Here is a 15,320-nt window from a genome sequence, read left to right as displayed (position 1 = left end):
GCGAGCCTCAGCAGACTAGAGTAGCTGAAAGACGCAACCATATCTTAATGGATATGATAAGAAGCATGATAAGTTACTCTACCCTACCAATAAGTTTATGGATGGAGGCGTTAAAAACTGTCATTCATATTCTTAATCGAGTGCCAAGCAAGTCGGTGCCCAAAACACCATATGAGTTGTGGACAGGAAAGGAACCCTCACTTAACTATTTATGTGTGTGGGGTTGTCCAGCTGAGGCAAAAGTCTTTAACCCAAACATAGGAAAGCTAGACTCCAAGATAGTCAGTTGCCATTTCATTGCCTATTCAGAAAAGTCAAAATGTTACTGCTTCTATTGTCCTGATAGACAAACGAAGTTTGTAGAAACAAGATATGTTGTCTTCTTGGAGGATGATATGATCGGGGGGAGCATGGTAGTATGAGAAATTATTTTTGAAGAGAAGCAGGTATACGTGCCCAATCCTATGGTTCAGAAACCATTCTTCACGCTACCTGATGTTGTTGTACCCACATTGCAAGACACTATAGAAACAGCACCTATTGTTAGTTCTCCGGTGGCAACAATGAATGAACATGAGGAACCTATCATTCAGGATCCCTAGAACCCATTGTCACATATGAGGGAGAGCAACAACAGACTCAAATAGAGCAAGCATCATCTAACGAGGCTCCTAGAAGGTCTCAAAGAGTTAGGAGATCAGCCATTCTTGATGACTACAAAGTTTATGAATGTGAGGAATTTTAAATGGAGGGTGATCCCACCCCATTTGAAGAAGTCATGAGAAACGCTCACTCATCCAAGTGGCTTGAAGCCATGGAAGATGAAATGAAATCAATAAAACCAACGGTGTTTGGGACTTAGAAATAATTCCTAAAGGAGCCAAGACAGTAGACTATAAATGGGTCTACAAAACTAATCATGACTCCAGAGGGAATATAGAAAGGTTTAAAAGCGCAACTTATGGCAAAAAGGTTTCACACAAAGAGAAGGCATAAATTACAAAGAGACATTTTCTCCAGTCTCATGTAAGAATTCTTTTAGAATCATAATGGTGCTTGTAGCACATTACGATTTAGAATTACATCAAATAGATGTAAAGACGGTATTCCTAAATAGGGATCTGGAGGAAAATATTTACATGGCACAACCGAAAGGTTTTGTTGTGGAAGGAAAAGAACGCATGGGGTGCCACCTGAAGAAATCCATTTACGGATTAAAACAAGCTTCAAGACAGTAGTATTTGAAGTTTGATAGTACAATAAAAAAGTTTGGGTTTCAAAAAAATGTAGAGGACAATTGTGTTTATGCAAAGTTCAAGAATGGGAAATATATTTTCCTAATCTTGTATGTGGATGACATCTTGCTCGCTAGTAGTGATGTTAATCTACTACTAGAAACAAAGAACTTCTTGTCCTCGAAGTTTGATATGAAGGATCTTGGTGAAGCTTCATTCGTCCTAGGAATAGAGGTTCACCGAGATAGAGAAAAGGGGGTTTTAGGATTGTCACAAAAGGCTTACTTAGAAAATATTCTAAAAAAATACAGTATGCAAAATTGTAAGTCTTCACCTGCTCTCATAATCAAGGGTGACAGATATGGGGAATTCTAATGTCCCAGGAACCAATATGAGATCGATCAAATGAAAGCGGTCCATATAGTTCAGCTATCGGGAGTTTACAATACGCTCAAGTGTGTACTCGCCCTGACTTAGCATTTATTACCGGGTTACTTGGCAAATGTCAGAGTAATCCAGGAATAGAACACTAGAAATTAGTAAAGAAAGTTTTGCGTTACCTGCAAGGTACGAAGGGTCTCATGCTAACGTACAGAAGATCTGATTCCCTGCACATAGAGGAGTATACAGATTATGATTATGCGAGAGACGACAGAAAATCCATGTCAGGATACATATTCACTCTCACAGGAGGAGTTATATCATGGAAAAGCTCAAAGCAAACCGTCACTATATCATCTACAATGTATGCCGAGTTTGTAGCATGTTATGAGGCCACAGGGCAGGTGAATTGGCTGAAGAAATTCATGCACGAGTTGAAAGTGGTAGACGACATACATAAACCACTCAAGTTATACTGCGATAATAATTCAGTAGTATGTTATGCTCACAACAATAAGTCAAGTGGTGGTGCCAAACACATTGACATAAAGTATTATGTTGTGAAAGACAAAGTCCAGGATCATATAATTAGTCTTGAGCATATAAGAACAGAAAAGATGCTCGCGGATTTGCTTACAAAAGGCTTACCACCCAGCATGTTTAGAGAACATTTAGTCGGCATAGGTTTAAGGGAAAGCCTATGATTTCTGGACAATAAGGGCCTAGTTGAGAATCTATTTCAAAACAGAGAGGTGCATTGTAGCTGTTTAATCTAATGGCAACTGACCATGATGATGAGGCACGCTATATGCACTGATCTGTAATGGAATGAGAATAAGATAAAGTAAGTTAAGTTTAAGTCATAAGGTGAGATCAAGGAGGAGAATGTTAGATTGATCTCTTTTAATTGGCCCAATGACCAATTGAACCCTTGGATCTGCGCCCCGATCGGGGGCATCCAACCGCTCCATGGTTGGTGGGCCCCTGTCGCACAGCGCCATAAAAAGGGAGGTAGGGGCCAGGACACAAGGTACGAGGTTGACCTGAGTCGCTAGACGCCCCTCCTACATCCTAACCCTAGCCGATCTAGAGAGGGGGCGTTGCCAACGACGGAAAGCTCTGCCATCGGCCTCCGTCGCCTCTGCACCGCTGCCACCGCGACAATGCCTTCACTGCTGGGCTTCACCGCGCCACCGTCGAGTAACCCCATGGCTAGCTCATCTTCTACGAAGGCGGCCGATGGTTTGCACCTCCGCAACCCCTCTCTCTCTCACTCTATCTGTTAATCTCGTACTGGTACATGTTCTATGACTCGTTATTTATCCCAAATATAAGTATACATGCTAGATCTATGGCTAGTTGATCCTGTATTTTTCTATCAGCATCATCTCCCTCACGACCTCGGCGATGTCTTCCGCGAGGACCATCCCGTCGGCGCCGCGGGCCTGAGGCCTGAGCGCCGCCTGGGTCTCCTCGCACAGCAGCACGACGTTCTCCCGCTGCTCGGCGTACAGCGGGCATGCCACCATGGGCACCCCACTCACCATGCTCTCCATCACCGAGTTCCACCCGCAGTGCGTCAGCATCGCCATGGTGGCGCGGTGCGCGAGGACCCTGCCCTGCGGCGCCCACGATGGCACCACACGGCCCACCGCCTTGGTCCTCTCCACGAACCCGGCCAGGAGGCAGCTCAGCGGGTCGTCCATGCTTTTCGACCCGTCGTAGTAGCTCTCCCCGGGGTCGCCGTCGCCGCCGCCGTCGGTGGGGCTCCTCACCACCCACAGGAACCAGGGGCGGGCTCAGCTATATTCAAGGGTATTCAGTTGAATACCCAATTTTTTTGGCAAGAAAATTTATAGATACAGTATTTATGGTATATGTATTGGAAAGAAGTGACGACGGCCGGCGCGGGGCTGCCGGGTCTGCAGCCGCCCACTCAAGCATGAAGCAGCGTTGTTGACTGCGTGGGGCTGGGGGCCAGGGCATCCGGGGCTGCTGCCTGCTAGCAACTGCGGCCGCACGCGGGGCTGCAACCGAGATATCGAGCAGCGGTGACAGGGACACCGGGAGCAGCCAAGCAACGTGCCCAGCAGCAGCTCACGCTCAATTGCTGAGTTTATCCTTATAAAAAAAATGCTGAGTTTAACTGTATAAGTTTTCTTATTCCTCTATATGACTATATATTTAATATTTTGTCGCTTTGCTATGTTGAACTATTGATATTAAAATAATTTTAAATTATGCTTAAATTCTAAAAATATATGAAAACTTGCTTTACCTATACAGTATCCTCACAAAAAATTGCATATACAATATTATCAATTGTGATGCTAAATATTAAGCTTTGGTTGTAACAAAATTAACACCCTTTTACATTTTAAATATCCCACCTCAAAATCCTAGGCCCGCCGCTGACAGGAACCGTGCCCCGGACAGCTCTAGCCCGTGCGCCAGCTCGCGCGTCTGCGCCGCGGACAGCGCGCCACCGCTGCCGAACGACACGAACAGCACCGACTGCGCGTCCAGCCACTCCACGCAGCCGGTGGCGTCGCCGTCGTCGGCGGTCGTCGCCCGACCGGGTACACCGGCGGGCGCCATGGCTCGGGCCGCCGGAGCACGGCCGCGGCGCCGGGCTCGACGGCGTCGAACGTGTTCACCAGTATGCCGGCCGCGTCGCGGTACCTCTCGCCGTGGTGCACCATCCACCGGCACGAGTCGCTGGCGCGGTCCTGGAGCGGCTGCAGGATGTCGGCGCCGGGCACCGGCACGCAGCCGGGGAGCCTGACGGGCTCCTGCATGTCGCGGAACTCGCCAATGGTGGCGGCGAGTTCCGCGTCGAGGCGCGGGAGGTGGAGCATCAGCGAGAGCATGAGGAGGTTGGACGGGAAGAAGAGGTACCCGGGCACCCCGGCGTCGCACGCCGCCCGCAGCGTGTCGGCGCCGAAGAGGTCGGCGACGAACGCGACGAGGTTGTTGCCCGTCCGGGACCTGAGGTCCGTCAGCACCGCCGTGAGCGCCGGGACAGACCGCTGCTCCTCGACGGAGAGCAGCGTCTCGATGGCGGAGCCCGCGGGGAGGTCGTCCAGCGGGACGGGCGGGAGCGACGCGGCGCCCACGGCCTGCGGCAGGGACGCCAGGAACGCGCGCTGCGCGGCGGAGTCGGAGCTGGCGTAGGTGAGCACGGTGGCGGTGAAGCTTAGGCGGTACAGTGCTCTCGCTGCAAAAATCCACATAAATAATGCAGGAAAAAACACTAACAATAGGAGAAATAAACAAATCTAGTAATGATCTCATTGCACGAGTTATTTTAATTAAACAAAAAGCTGCGCAGGGAGAAATATATACATAAAAAGGAAAACAGTAGCAATTTATTGACGCGGGGAAAATTGGTTTTTAGAGGCAAAGGACCGTGTAAGTCAGGAAATTCACAAGTGGTAAGATTTACCGGCATCCGCAAATGAACTTTAGAAATGCAAAATTGACCATTTGGTGAACCCCCTAGTTGTGGAGGCCCGCCGCGAAGGCCCGCAAAACCCACCGTGGATCCGCTCAAGCCCGCCATTCTCGGTGTGGAAGTCGATGATGTTTACAAACAGTGTCACCAACCACGAAATAAAAAAAATCATCTCCAAAACATCTGAATATGGTTGCAAGGTTTGTCACGTGAGTGGCATAGCCTACCTAGGTCAACTTAAATGAGGGATGTGGATTGGGTGGTCTAGGGTGAAAGGAGACCGACTAGAGAAGGGTGAATAGTCGATTTTAAAACTTTTAGCAGGACCTAGCTAGCCAATAGAGACGTATAATTAAAACTAATGACTACACCCCCAATCATTAATATTGCAATCAACAATGTTTTTCGATAATAGGCGACACATTCGTAGATAATGGCCCTGTTCGCGTGTCCTTAAACATGGCTTGATCCGCTTCTTTTTTCATCCGGAACATTGTTTTCCTCTCACAGATTCCTCCAGATTCATCCAAATTCCTCCAAGCGAACGGGGCCAATGAGGCCTGCGGTGACTTTGTCGATCAAAATTTAATATCTTAACCTCATCAGTCTTTCACATACACTCATCAAGCTAAGTACGAGTGTGTACATTTCTACTATGTAATTTTGAAGAAAAAAAGACAAGAAATATTCTTTACCCTATCTTTGAACTCTTTCCAACTTCGCAATTTTATCCTCACTTTTCGAAAGAGCCATGCCGTTGTGGACCCACCCAAGGCCCAGAGCCAGATGTTCGACAGCTTAACGGGGCTTACTGAGTTCAGAGCCCTTTTCGGGCTAATTAGGCCCACTAACAAAACACAGCCCTCCTAGTCCTAGTTACGAATCCGCGGGCCCGAAAGAACAACCGCCCGGTCCACGTCTATTCATCTTGGGCGAGGGGCAAAAGTGCGTTGAGACGGGGATGGACTCGCGGCGTGGTTCTACGCTAGCACGCCTTGCCCGTCCCTTCTCCATCTCCATAATTTAATACGAACAACAAAGCACAGGCAAAGCGGATCCCCTCTTCCCCTCCGCTGCCTCACTTCCGCCGCACGCGACCGGAGGCGGCTCACCGCGTAGCGCCGCGAGCCCAACCCTAGCCCCGCCCTTCCGTCCATCCGTCTGTCCTGCCGGTGCATCAACCGCTGAACCCCTCAGGCAGGCATGGCTCCCCCCGAGAACCCCAGCCCCGCGGCGCCGGCCGAGCCGTCGCAACCGCCGCCGCCGGCGGCCGCGGCCAAGGGGAAGGGGAAGAAGAAGGACGAGAAGAAGGATGACGATCTGGTGAGTCCGCCCCGCTTCGAGCCCTAGGAGAGGTTGAATTGCGGGGGCTAAAATCTCGCTCCTCCTGTTTCGATCTGGGGTTTTTGCTTTCGACTGACGCGTCGGATGGTGCCGCAGTCGGAGGAAGATCTGGCGCTCAAGGAGCAGCTGGAGCTCTACGTCGTGCGGGCGCAGGACGCGGATCCCGGCGTGCAGAAGCTCGCGCTCGAGAGCATGAGGTACTGTTCGCTTCGTAAATCCGCCCGGTTCAGGTCTAGGGTTGCGTGACCCCAAGGGTAACTCAGCTTTAGTGGTGGTGCTCGTGTGATACTAGTTGTGGGTTTAAGTTTGTCATCTTTGTGAAGATTAGTTGAGCGTCGTGGTGCTGTATGCTTATTGCCTATATAATGTGTAAAGATTAAGATGAGTTTTCTTGTGTCTCTGACAAGGATAATTGAATGCTCCAGCTGCACTCCTGTAGTTTTGTGCAACCAACGGTTTATTTCTTAAGCCTTTTGCTGCCACTAAAACTGATCTGTTTCAGGCAGGAGATTCGCTCCGCCACGAGCTCAATGACTTCAGTCCCAAAGCCGCTGAAATTCCTCCGCCCGCACTTTGGAACTCTCAAGTCCTATTTTGAAACAATGCCAGAGTCCGAGCTCAAGGTATGTGTGAACACGATCACCCAGCTTCGGTATGTACAGATTTGTTTGGTGCAATGCTGATGCCACCATCTTATTGTTTTGCAGAAGTACATGGCTGACATACTGTCAGTGTTAGCTTTGACGATGTCCATTGAAGGAGAAAGAGTACGTGCCTGCCGCAATAGTTCTCTTCCTACTGTCATTTATAAGATTTTTTGTCAAATCTTCAGCTGTTCCTGTGAATCTGAAACTGAGACATCTTGTTGCAGGAGAGCCTGAAATACCGTTTGTTGGGCTCTGAAGGTGATATTGGTTCATGGGGTCATGAATATGTGAGGTATGACTGAACTGAAATAATATGTTTCCTGGCTCCTTCAATCAGCGAAGACTAAAATTTTCTAGTGTGCTGTGTTGGCAATGCTACTCATGCGACGTTATGCAAAAATAAGAAGTTTTAATCATTTATTGGACTGATACACCACACTATATCATGACACAATAAATGAACTCCTACAAGTATACACGGTTTACAAACTTGGTTACATCCTTCTCAACTAATGACAGGGCACAGGCATGACACATGATTCTTTTTTTTACTTACCAAGTTCTATTTCAGAGGAAACTTTCTGAATAGATAACCCCTTCCTGAAATGCTGTTGATTCAGATATGGAATATGTTAATGAGTTTTTCACCTGTTGGATATGCTTCAAATTTTTTTTTAAAATATACTGTTTACATGCTACTTCTTTGCAAAATTGTTGGACTTTAAATGAATAACTGTCTTCTGTGTAGAAATTTGGCTGGCGAGATTGCACAAGAATTCCAAAAGCGTCAGGTTGCACTCTCACTCATGCTAGAATTCTTGAATAATTTTGTATTGTTGTTATATCTACGACTTGTACCAGAGGTTTGGTGTGTTGATTCTTGTACATAACACCTGTTAAAGTTGTATACAACAATTCTTTGGTTTTTTTCTTAGTCTTAGTTAGTTATTTTGGTGTTCACATCTGATTTATTGATTAATATTCTGGTAACATCTTTTTGATTAATACCAGTTTGACTGTTGTAGTATTGGTTGTTCATGTTCAGTAGTTGAAAATTGAAATCACACTATGTCTTTAAAAGGTTGATATGGTAAACAATTCCATTCCGTTCCTTTTATTTATCCTCATTGTATGTCCCACATACCTGGTTACCAAGATCACATTTCATTGTGAATTGCTGCAAATTTTTTATTGCTTGTTCTTGTCTTATTTTCTTCTCATGCTACTGGGCTGCAATAGGAATTAGGTAGTGGGCAGGTTTATACTTTATTCTGTTCCATTCTTTAGTTTTAAATCCTCTTATGCCGCGTTTATTATTTCCAGGATGATGACTTGCCCATTGATGCCCTAATGGAGCTAGTGCAGCAAATTGTTTCATTTCACATGAAGGTTTGCTCTGAGTGGTGTTCATGGTTGAATACTTCTTCAGTTCATCTTGAACTCTGTTTATTTTTTGTTTTGCTAATTTTTTGTTTTGTCATTTTTGTTAGCATAATGCTGAGCCTGAAGCTGTGGATCTTCTTATGGAGGTACACCTAGTTGTTACAATACTTTGCTATTGTCAAGAGTACAACCCCAGTGTATTTTTGCTTGTAATATATTTCATCTTTTGGTAGGTTGAAGACCTTGATTTACTAGTTGAGCATGTGGATGCTACAAACTACAAAAGAGCTTGCTTGTATCTTACTAGTTCATCCAAGTAAGTATGCATCTCTTTATCACTTATTACTGTGATATATTACTTCTGCCCCCTCTTTTGTGGAACTAGATGTAGAACTCAAGTATAGTTGAATTTCTCTGATTAAACTAACGCTTCTGTGTGCGAACATGAAACTTGCAGATTTCTCCCTGCCCCTGATGATAGTTTGGCACTTGACATAGCATATACCATCTACATGAAGTTTGGAGACCTTGCAGGTGCTTTGAGAATTTCTCTGCAACTTGAGAAAGTGAGTACATGATTATCTAACATGACATGCCATACTGCTTTGTTTTAGAACCAAATACAACTTACATATTAATGTCTGTAGTCCCCGCAGTATGTGAAGCAGGTCTACACAGCAACTGATGATCTTCTGCTCAAGAAACAATTTTCATATCTCATCGCACGCCATGTACGCCCACACCCCATTTTCCTTTACATGTCTGCTGTGTGTGTTCATGTGACTGGGACTATGTGTTTATTCATGTACACAATCCTGAGATACATCTTATAAAATTGTTTTTCCCCTTTTTTTTGAACAATCATCTGTCTTCTGAAGGGTTTGGTTATGGAGATTGATGACGAGATCGCTGCTGATGGCAATGACAAGGAGGTTTTGCAAGAAATAGTAAATAATACTAAGTTGAGTGAGGGATATCTTACTCTTGCTCGTGATATTGAGGTCATGGAGCCTAAATCCCCAGAGGATATATACAAGGTAATGTATATTTTACTGCTTACCTTATTGTAATATCACAACTTACCCTCTGTGTTTTACAATATGTAGGTCCATTTGATTGATGGTCGTGGTGCCAGCTCCAGTCTTGATTCTGCAAGACAGAATTTAGCTGCAACATTTGTAAACGCATTCGTGAATGCTGGGTTTGGCCAGGTTAGCTTTTGAGACAACTGTTACTAGCAATGTTTGTGAAAAAATAATTCATCTAAGTTTTTTTTATTACTTTGTGCAGGACAAGTTGATGACCGCTCCATCTGATTCATCCAGCAGCGGGTCTTCTGGAAATTGGTTATTCAAGAACAAGGAGCATGGAAAAGCCAGTGCAGCAGCTAGTCTGGTATAATTACAGTATTCTTTATTTTTCTAACTGCAGTATAGGGTTTTATTAGAACTATCCAATGAATAGTTAATGATTTTTTTTGTTGTTTCCAGGGAATGATTCTCCTGTGGGATACTGATTCTGGGCTTGCTCAGCTTGACAAGTACTTGCATAGTAACGACACTCATGTTGTTGCTGGAGCTTTGCTAGGTATTGGAATTGTCACTTGCGGGGTGAAGAGTGATTGTGATCCTGTAAGTGCTCCACTTTGTTAGCTATTCTCGGACCCTCCTGCCCTGCATCTTCTTTTTTGTTCCTAATATCCTAACCTTTCTGCCAGGCGTTTGCTATTCTCATGGAGTATATTGGCAAGGACGACTCAAACATTCGTATTGGAGCAATATTGGGTCTTGGAATTGCATATGCTGGTTCCCAGAAAGAAGAGGTGGGAACTAGTGCTTATAATTGTGTCTCGCTGCCTCATAATTTGGTGTTATCTTTCTTATCAATGCTGTTTTTAATTTCCAGCTTAAAATGCATCTATCTGCTGTGTTGGGAGACTCCCAATCACCTCTTGAGGTCCTGGTCTTCTCAGCCATTGCCTTGGGATTGGTGTTTGTCGGTTCTTGCAATGAAGAGATTGCACAGTCTATTATATTTGCTTTGATGGAGCGTAGTGAGGCTGAGTTGGCAGAACCCATTATACGGTTGCTTCCTGTTGCGCTTGGCCTTCTATATCTTGGAAAACAGGTAATTCTAAGCATCCTGTAGATATGGTTCGGATTTCGAAGTTTGCAGCTTTGTTGAGTAATTTAAGTAATAAATTGCTGCTAGGCTTTGCATATCAATCCTGAGTACTATTTGTTGCTTCTCATTTCAAGTATCTACGTATTTTGTTCACTTAAAACTGATTAATTGGTTATTATTAAATACCTACCCTTATGTTGCTGATTGCTACTACCTCTTCTGTTTATCATGTGTGCAACATGCCACTTTTCAATGTAGTCTACTTCCATCTTGGAATATAGTGTATATACACATTAAAAATTGTACGCAAATACAGTATTCTTTTTTGGGGGAAAGGGGGGTGGGGGTGGGGGTGTGTGTGGGGGGGGGGGGGTTGGGTGGGTGTGCAAAGCACAATTTTGCATCAATTAGGTGCACAAATTTGGTAGGTAACATATTGTTACTTGGCAGTTATCAATCAATTGCCCTTTAATCACGCAGATGACAGCGTTTATACATGCAGGAATTAAATTGATTATGAAATGTAAGTGAGGGTGCAAATGTCTTTTGTATTCTTTCTTGATCTGTCTTGAATCTCTAGGACACATTATATTCCAGGATGGAGGGAGTAGATATATGCACCTGCTATTTTACATATCACTAGGGATTTTCAAAGATGTGCTTAGCTATCACTGATAACTAATTCCTATTTCAGGATAGTGTGGAGGCTACCGCAGAGGTCTCTAAAACATTTGATGAGAAGATAGGGAAGTACTGTGATGTAACACTTATGTCACTGGCATATGCCGGGACAGGAAATGTGCTTAAGGTATTTGATATTATCCTTTAATGGAAAGTTTTCTAGCAGATTCAGATTTTTAAGACGTTTAAGATTTTTGGTTGAATATATAAATGTTATCAACTCTGTTTGCAGGTTCAGAAACTTCTTGGCATATGCTCACAGCATCTTGAGAAAGGCGAAACACACCAAGGGCCAGCTGTCCTTGGAATTGCTCTTATTGCTATGGCTGAAGAATTAGGAGCTGAAATGGCTGTCCGTTCACTTGAGCGTCTTCTGCAGTACGGCGAGCAGAATATAAGACGAGCAGTTCCTCTTGCTCTTGGTATACTCTGCATATCTAATCCCAAGGTATGCGGATAAATTTGTCTTGTACAAACTAAATCTCTTATACATGAAATCTCCTGCTGGAAACAATGCCTGATCAGTGTAGTTTTAAGAACTTTGGTTTCAAACAAATCTTTATGCCCCATGGGGAATTTTCTGTCCTAGTTGGTATATCGCCCAAATTATGTTTTTTTGTGTAAGAAATGTCTCTCTAATGAGACCATCTGAATGGAATTACTGCATGATAGTGCTAACTATCTGATGCATTTGCACCAGCACACAAGCGCACATGTGCTTGCATTCTAGATAACTGTTTTTTAGGGCAAAAATGTTGACCATTAAACCAATCTACCAAAAGTATAATCTATATAAGCTGATTGTCCCATAATACAAGACTATTTATATCCCTAATACTGTTGGACCCAGAAACCATCAAGCTTTATCCAGTGCCATAGTATAATGATGGGGATGCAAGCAGGCCTGTCCGTGAGGCTGCAAATAACCTTAATTTTTGCGAGTTCTCGCGGAACCCTGTAAAAATTAGGCCTATTTGCAGGCTTGCGGACAGGCCCGCTTGCATTCTATAAATAAAGCATATCATAGCAAGCTGTACTGTAGCAATTTCCTATGAATAGATTCTAGCACACAGATAACTTTGCATGGTTCCGTCGTTATTAAAAGCGTGGCCAAATCATGTTCACTGCAATTTTTACTCCCTCTTAACTCCTTAACTTACATTTCTTTCAGAAGTATATTTTAAATACTCAAGATTATGTACGATGAAAGTATGGACCTTGTAACTTCAGCTGTGTGTTGTCAATCCATCTGACTTTTCATATATAATTGATGGGTCAAGTTAAAATGTTTGACCAAGTAGAATCCTAGAATGACCTACATCTGGAATCATAGTAAGTGTGTTGTGAGCCAAATCGTGATCTACATCGTATATCTATGCCAAAAACTTTGGAGATCCTGATTTCACAACCCAAGTTTGGCAGTTTCTTGTGTATTGTTCTTTCAAACCTCTAAAAATACTCTGTTTTGGTATTATGATAGTTTGAATGTTGAGCATTCATTTGAACAGGTTCCATAAAGTTGGAAAACTGTATATGCCATCAGGCATTCTAATTGCATTTCTAATACTTGCCTTCTCAGGTAAATGTTATGGACACACTGAGCAGATTGAGTCATGACGCAGATGCTGATGTGTCAATGGTATGTATTTATCAATTTTTACATAGCCTTTTCCTTTGTTATCCTATATCTTATATATCTGGTTATTGAATTTCTCCAGGCTGCAATTATCTCATTGGGTTTGATTGGTGCTGGCACAAACAATGCCAGAATAGCTGGCATGCTTCGCAACCTTTCAAGTTATTACTACAAAGAAGCGGCTCATCTGTTTTGTGTAAGTATAGATCCATAATGGTCCTTTGGCATCCTTCATGTACTATAATGGTTCCTTGCTTGTATTTAAGTTCAATGCATTGATTAATTTTATTGTGTCCATTAGGTAAGAATTGCTCAGGGCCTCGTTCACCTTGGAAAGGGCTTGTTGACCCTTTCTCCGTACCATTCTGATAGATTTCTTCTTTCCCCGTGAGTGTCATTCTCTTAGCACCCATTTCATCTGTGAATGCCATGGAACTGTGTTTAAACTTTTTGTTTTTTCGGTTTTTCCCAGGATGGCGCTTGGAGGGCTTGTAACTGTTCTGCATGCGTGCCTTGATATGAAGTCCACCATCCTAGGGAAATATCACTACATCCTTTACATTATTGTCCTGGCAATGCAGGTATGTTGTTTAGTCACTGCGACCACTTCTATGGATGGACTAGACAACTGTTCGATACTATGGTTGAACCTTTTTCTTTCTTATCGCTTATACAGCCCAGGATGCTTTTAACCGTGGACGAGGATCTGAAGCCCCTCTCAGTACCTGTCCGCGTTGGGCAAGCTGTCGACGTAGTTGGTCAGGCTGGCAGGCCTAAGACAATTACTGGCTTTCAGACACACTCCACACCAGTCTTGCTTGCAGCAGGCGAAAGAGCTGAACTAGCAACTGAAAAGTAAGCTGCATACAGAACTAACGAAGTGTCATATACTTTTATAAGTTCCTCAAAGGAAAGGTTAATCACTGTTTGTTTGTGTTCTGCAGATACATTCCACTGACGCCGGTATTAGAGGGCTTTGTGATTCTGAAGAAGAACCCAGAGTACCATGAAGAGTGAAAGACTTTAGTATGCCAGATAGCATGGTGTTTCCTGAGGCTCGTTCACATGGCAGTCTTCAAGCCTGGCACACCTCGCCGAGGAATGGTTCGCCCTTGGATAACTTGCTCAGCACATTCTGGCTTCCTGCGTCCGTTCATCTTTGATACCAGAGTTGTGGCTAACTGAAAGCTGTCTTTGGTTGTGCTGATATACCACTTGTAGGTGTGTCGAGTCTGTTTACTTCACCTCCAGTGTATCTGTACGATTGTATTTATTACTATAGACGTTTTTAGAGCTTACTCTGTACGTGAGGTGATAACATGGAATAGCATTTTTGGCGTTCATCTTGGCCAATCCATAGTCCTTGTTTTGACATGTTGCACCATCATTATCCGTTTTCTGTATTTTGTGGTCCGTTCTGTACGTGTGTGTACACAAGATATTTAAGTGTGCCCCTATGTCTCGATATTCTTGTGTGCCTTAGAGCATGTCAGGGTGGGTTGGGGGAGCGGGGTTGAATCGGGCTTTATTGATAGTTTAAGAGGTAAATCAAATTATAAATATTTTTTCCTAAAAGTATCAAATATTTCTCCTAGAAAATTTATGCGTATAAAAAAAATCCTAAAATCTATTAAAAAATGTAGAGAATTTGTTTTTAGCTCAAAATTATCAAACCCGTTTCAATTTTGTTTTCTAAAATCACACTCTGTCTTATGTTGCCTAAATTGAAATTATTTGAATATTCGATGGTGTTTTTTTATGTTTATTTGGTAGCAGATGCTCTTCTTTTATATTATAAGTAGTCGATGTTGACAAACCAAACTGCATAGAACCAAACTACATAGAAGGCCAAGTAACACGAACTATTGTCGCTAGTAGATACTCACGTTAGTTATTATAACCGGTTGACGTTGACAAACCAAACTACGTAGAAGGCTAAGTGATACGAACTACTCGCTAGTAGATACTCTTGTTATCTATCTTTTTGGGGTTTGTAATATTTGTATTGTATTGCTGGTGTTTGCGATACCCGTGATCATGTTATCCACACTTTAACAACAACACCTTTTGCTTTTTACACTAACATGGTCATAGATAGAATCAAAGTGATACTTATGTTCGTACTAAGGCCCGTTTAGTATAGCTTATAAGCTGCTTATAGATAAAATAGTCTAAAACTAAAAGGCAAACAACACTTTTTTTTGTAGCCTTTTCTAGCCACACTTCTCTCTATAGGCCTGTTCGCACAAAAAAACATATTTTGGCCGCACATTTTCTCCATTTGTGCAACTTCTCAGGGAAGCATTTCTCCCATAGTTGTACCAAACAAGGGTTAAAATAGAATAAATTAGGATGTGATTACATCACTACATGACACTTGTGTTGCCATCAAAGTCATCTGAACCTTTTCATTGTCTGGGCCACCAACATAGACT

General features: G+C 43.5%; 1 protein-coding gene and 1 pseudogene across 2 annotated transcripts; one reads left to right on the top strand and one right to left on the bottom strand.

Annotated features, from left to right (window-relative positions):
- Positions 1 to 2,971: 2,971 nt before the first annotated feature.
- On the bottom strand, positions 2,972 to 5,178 carry LOC136465184 (UDP-glycosyltransferase 72B1-like; annotated as a pseudogene).
- Positions 5,179 to 6,076: 898 nt separating this feature from the next.
- Positions 6,077 to 14,352, top strand: LOC136466676 (26S proteasome non-ATPase regulatory subunit 2 homolog A-like). Of its 2 annotated transcripts, none has more exons than XM_066465156.1 (25): positions 6,077 to 6,393; positions 6,511 to 6,611; positions 6,917 to 7,037; positions 7,122 to 7,181; positions 7,286 to 7,353; positions 7,810 to 7,852; positions 8,385 to 8,450; positions 8,552 to 8,590; positions 8,678 to 8,760; positions 8,902 to 9,010; positions 9,101 to 9,175; positions 9,323 to 9,481; positions 9,551 to 9,655; positions 9,735 to 9,839; positions 9,935 to 10,075; positions 10,162 to 10,266; positions 10,350 to 10,571; positions 11,263 to 11,376; positions 11,482 to 11,697; positions 12,829 to 12,888; positions 12,968 to 13,081; positions 13,187 to 13,272; positions 13,358 to 13,466; positions 13,562 to 13,740; positions 13,830 to 14,352. In XM_066465156.1, exons 1-25 carry the CDS (start codon positions 6,274 to 6,276, stop codon positions 13,900 to 13,902), a joined length of 2,673 nt encoding a protein of 890 aa, XP_066321253.1. In that variant the 5' UTR covers positions 6,077 to 6,273; the 3' UTR covers positions 13,903 to 14,352. The 2 variants fall into 2 exon arrangements, with proteins under 2 accessions (XP_066321253.1, XP_066321252.1); XM_066465155.1 differs by having other exon boundaries at positions 9,092 to 9,175.
- Positions 14,353 to 15,320: the final 968 nt, after the last annotated feature.

This window comes from Miscanthus floridulus, chromosome 7 (genome assembly GCF_019320115.1).
Source record: "Miscanthus floridulus cultivar M001 chromosome 7, ASM1932011v1, whole genome shotgun sequence".
Classification (NCBI taxonomy): Eukaryota; Viridiplantae; Streptophyta; class Magnoliopsida; order Poales; family Poaceae; genus Miscanthus; species Miscanthus floridulus.
The sequence above is the reverse complement of the archived record's forward strand: the minus strand, read 5'-3'. Positions and strand labels throughout refer to the sequence as shown.

What these genes read in the sequence shown, in the direction of transcription:
- LOC136466676 (XM_066465155.1), top strand. Translation starts at nt 6,274, where the DNA reads ATGGCTCCCCCCGAGAACCCCAGCCCCGCGGCGCCGGCCGAGCCGTCG. An exon ending in TGAATGCTGGGTTTGGCCAG is followed by an intron (nt 9,656 to 9,734) that starts GTTAGCTTTTGA and finishes TACTTTGTGCAG; the next exon opens with GACAAGTTGATGACCGCTCC. An exon ending in TTATTGTCCTGGCAATGCAG is followed by an intron (nt 13,467 to 13,561) that starts GTATGTTGTTTA and finishes TCGCTTATACAG; the next exon opens with CCCAGGATGCTTTTAACCGT.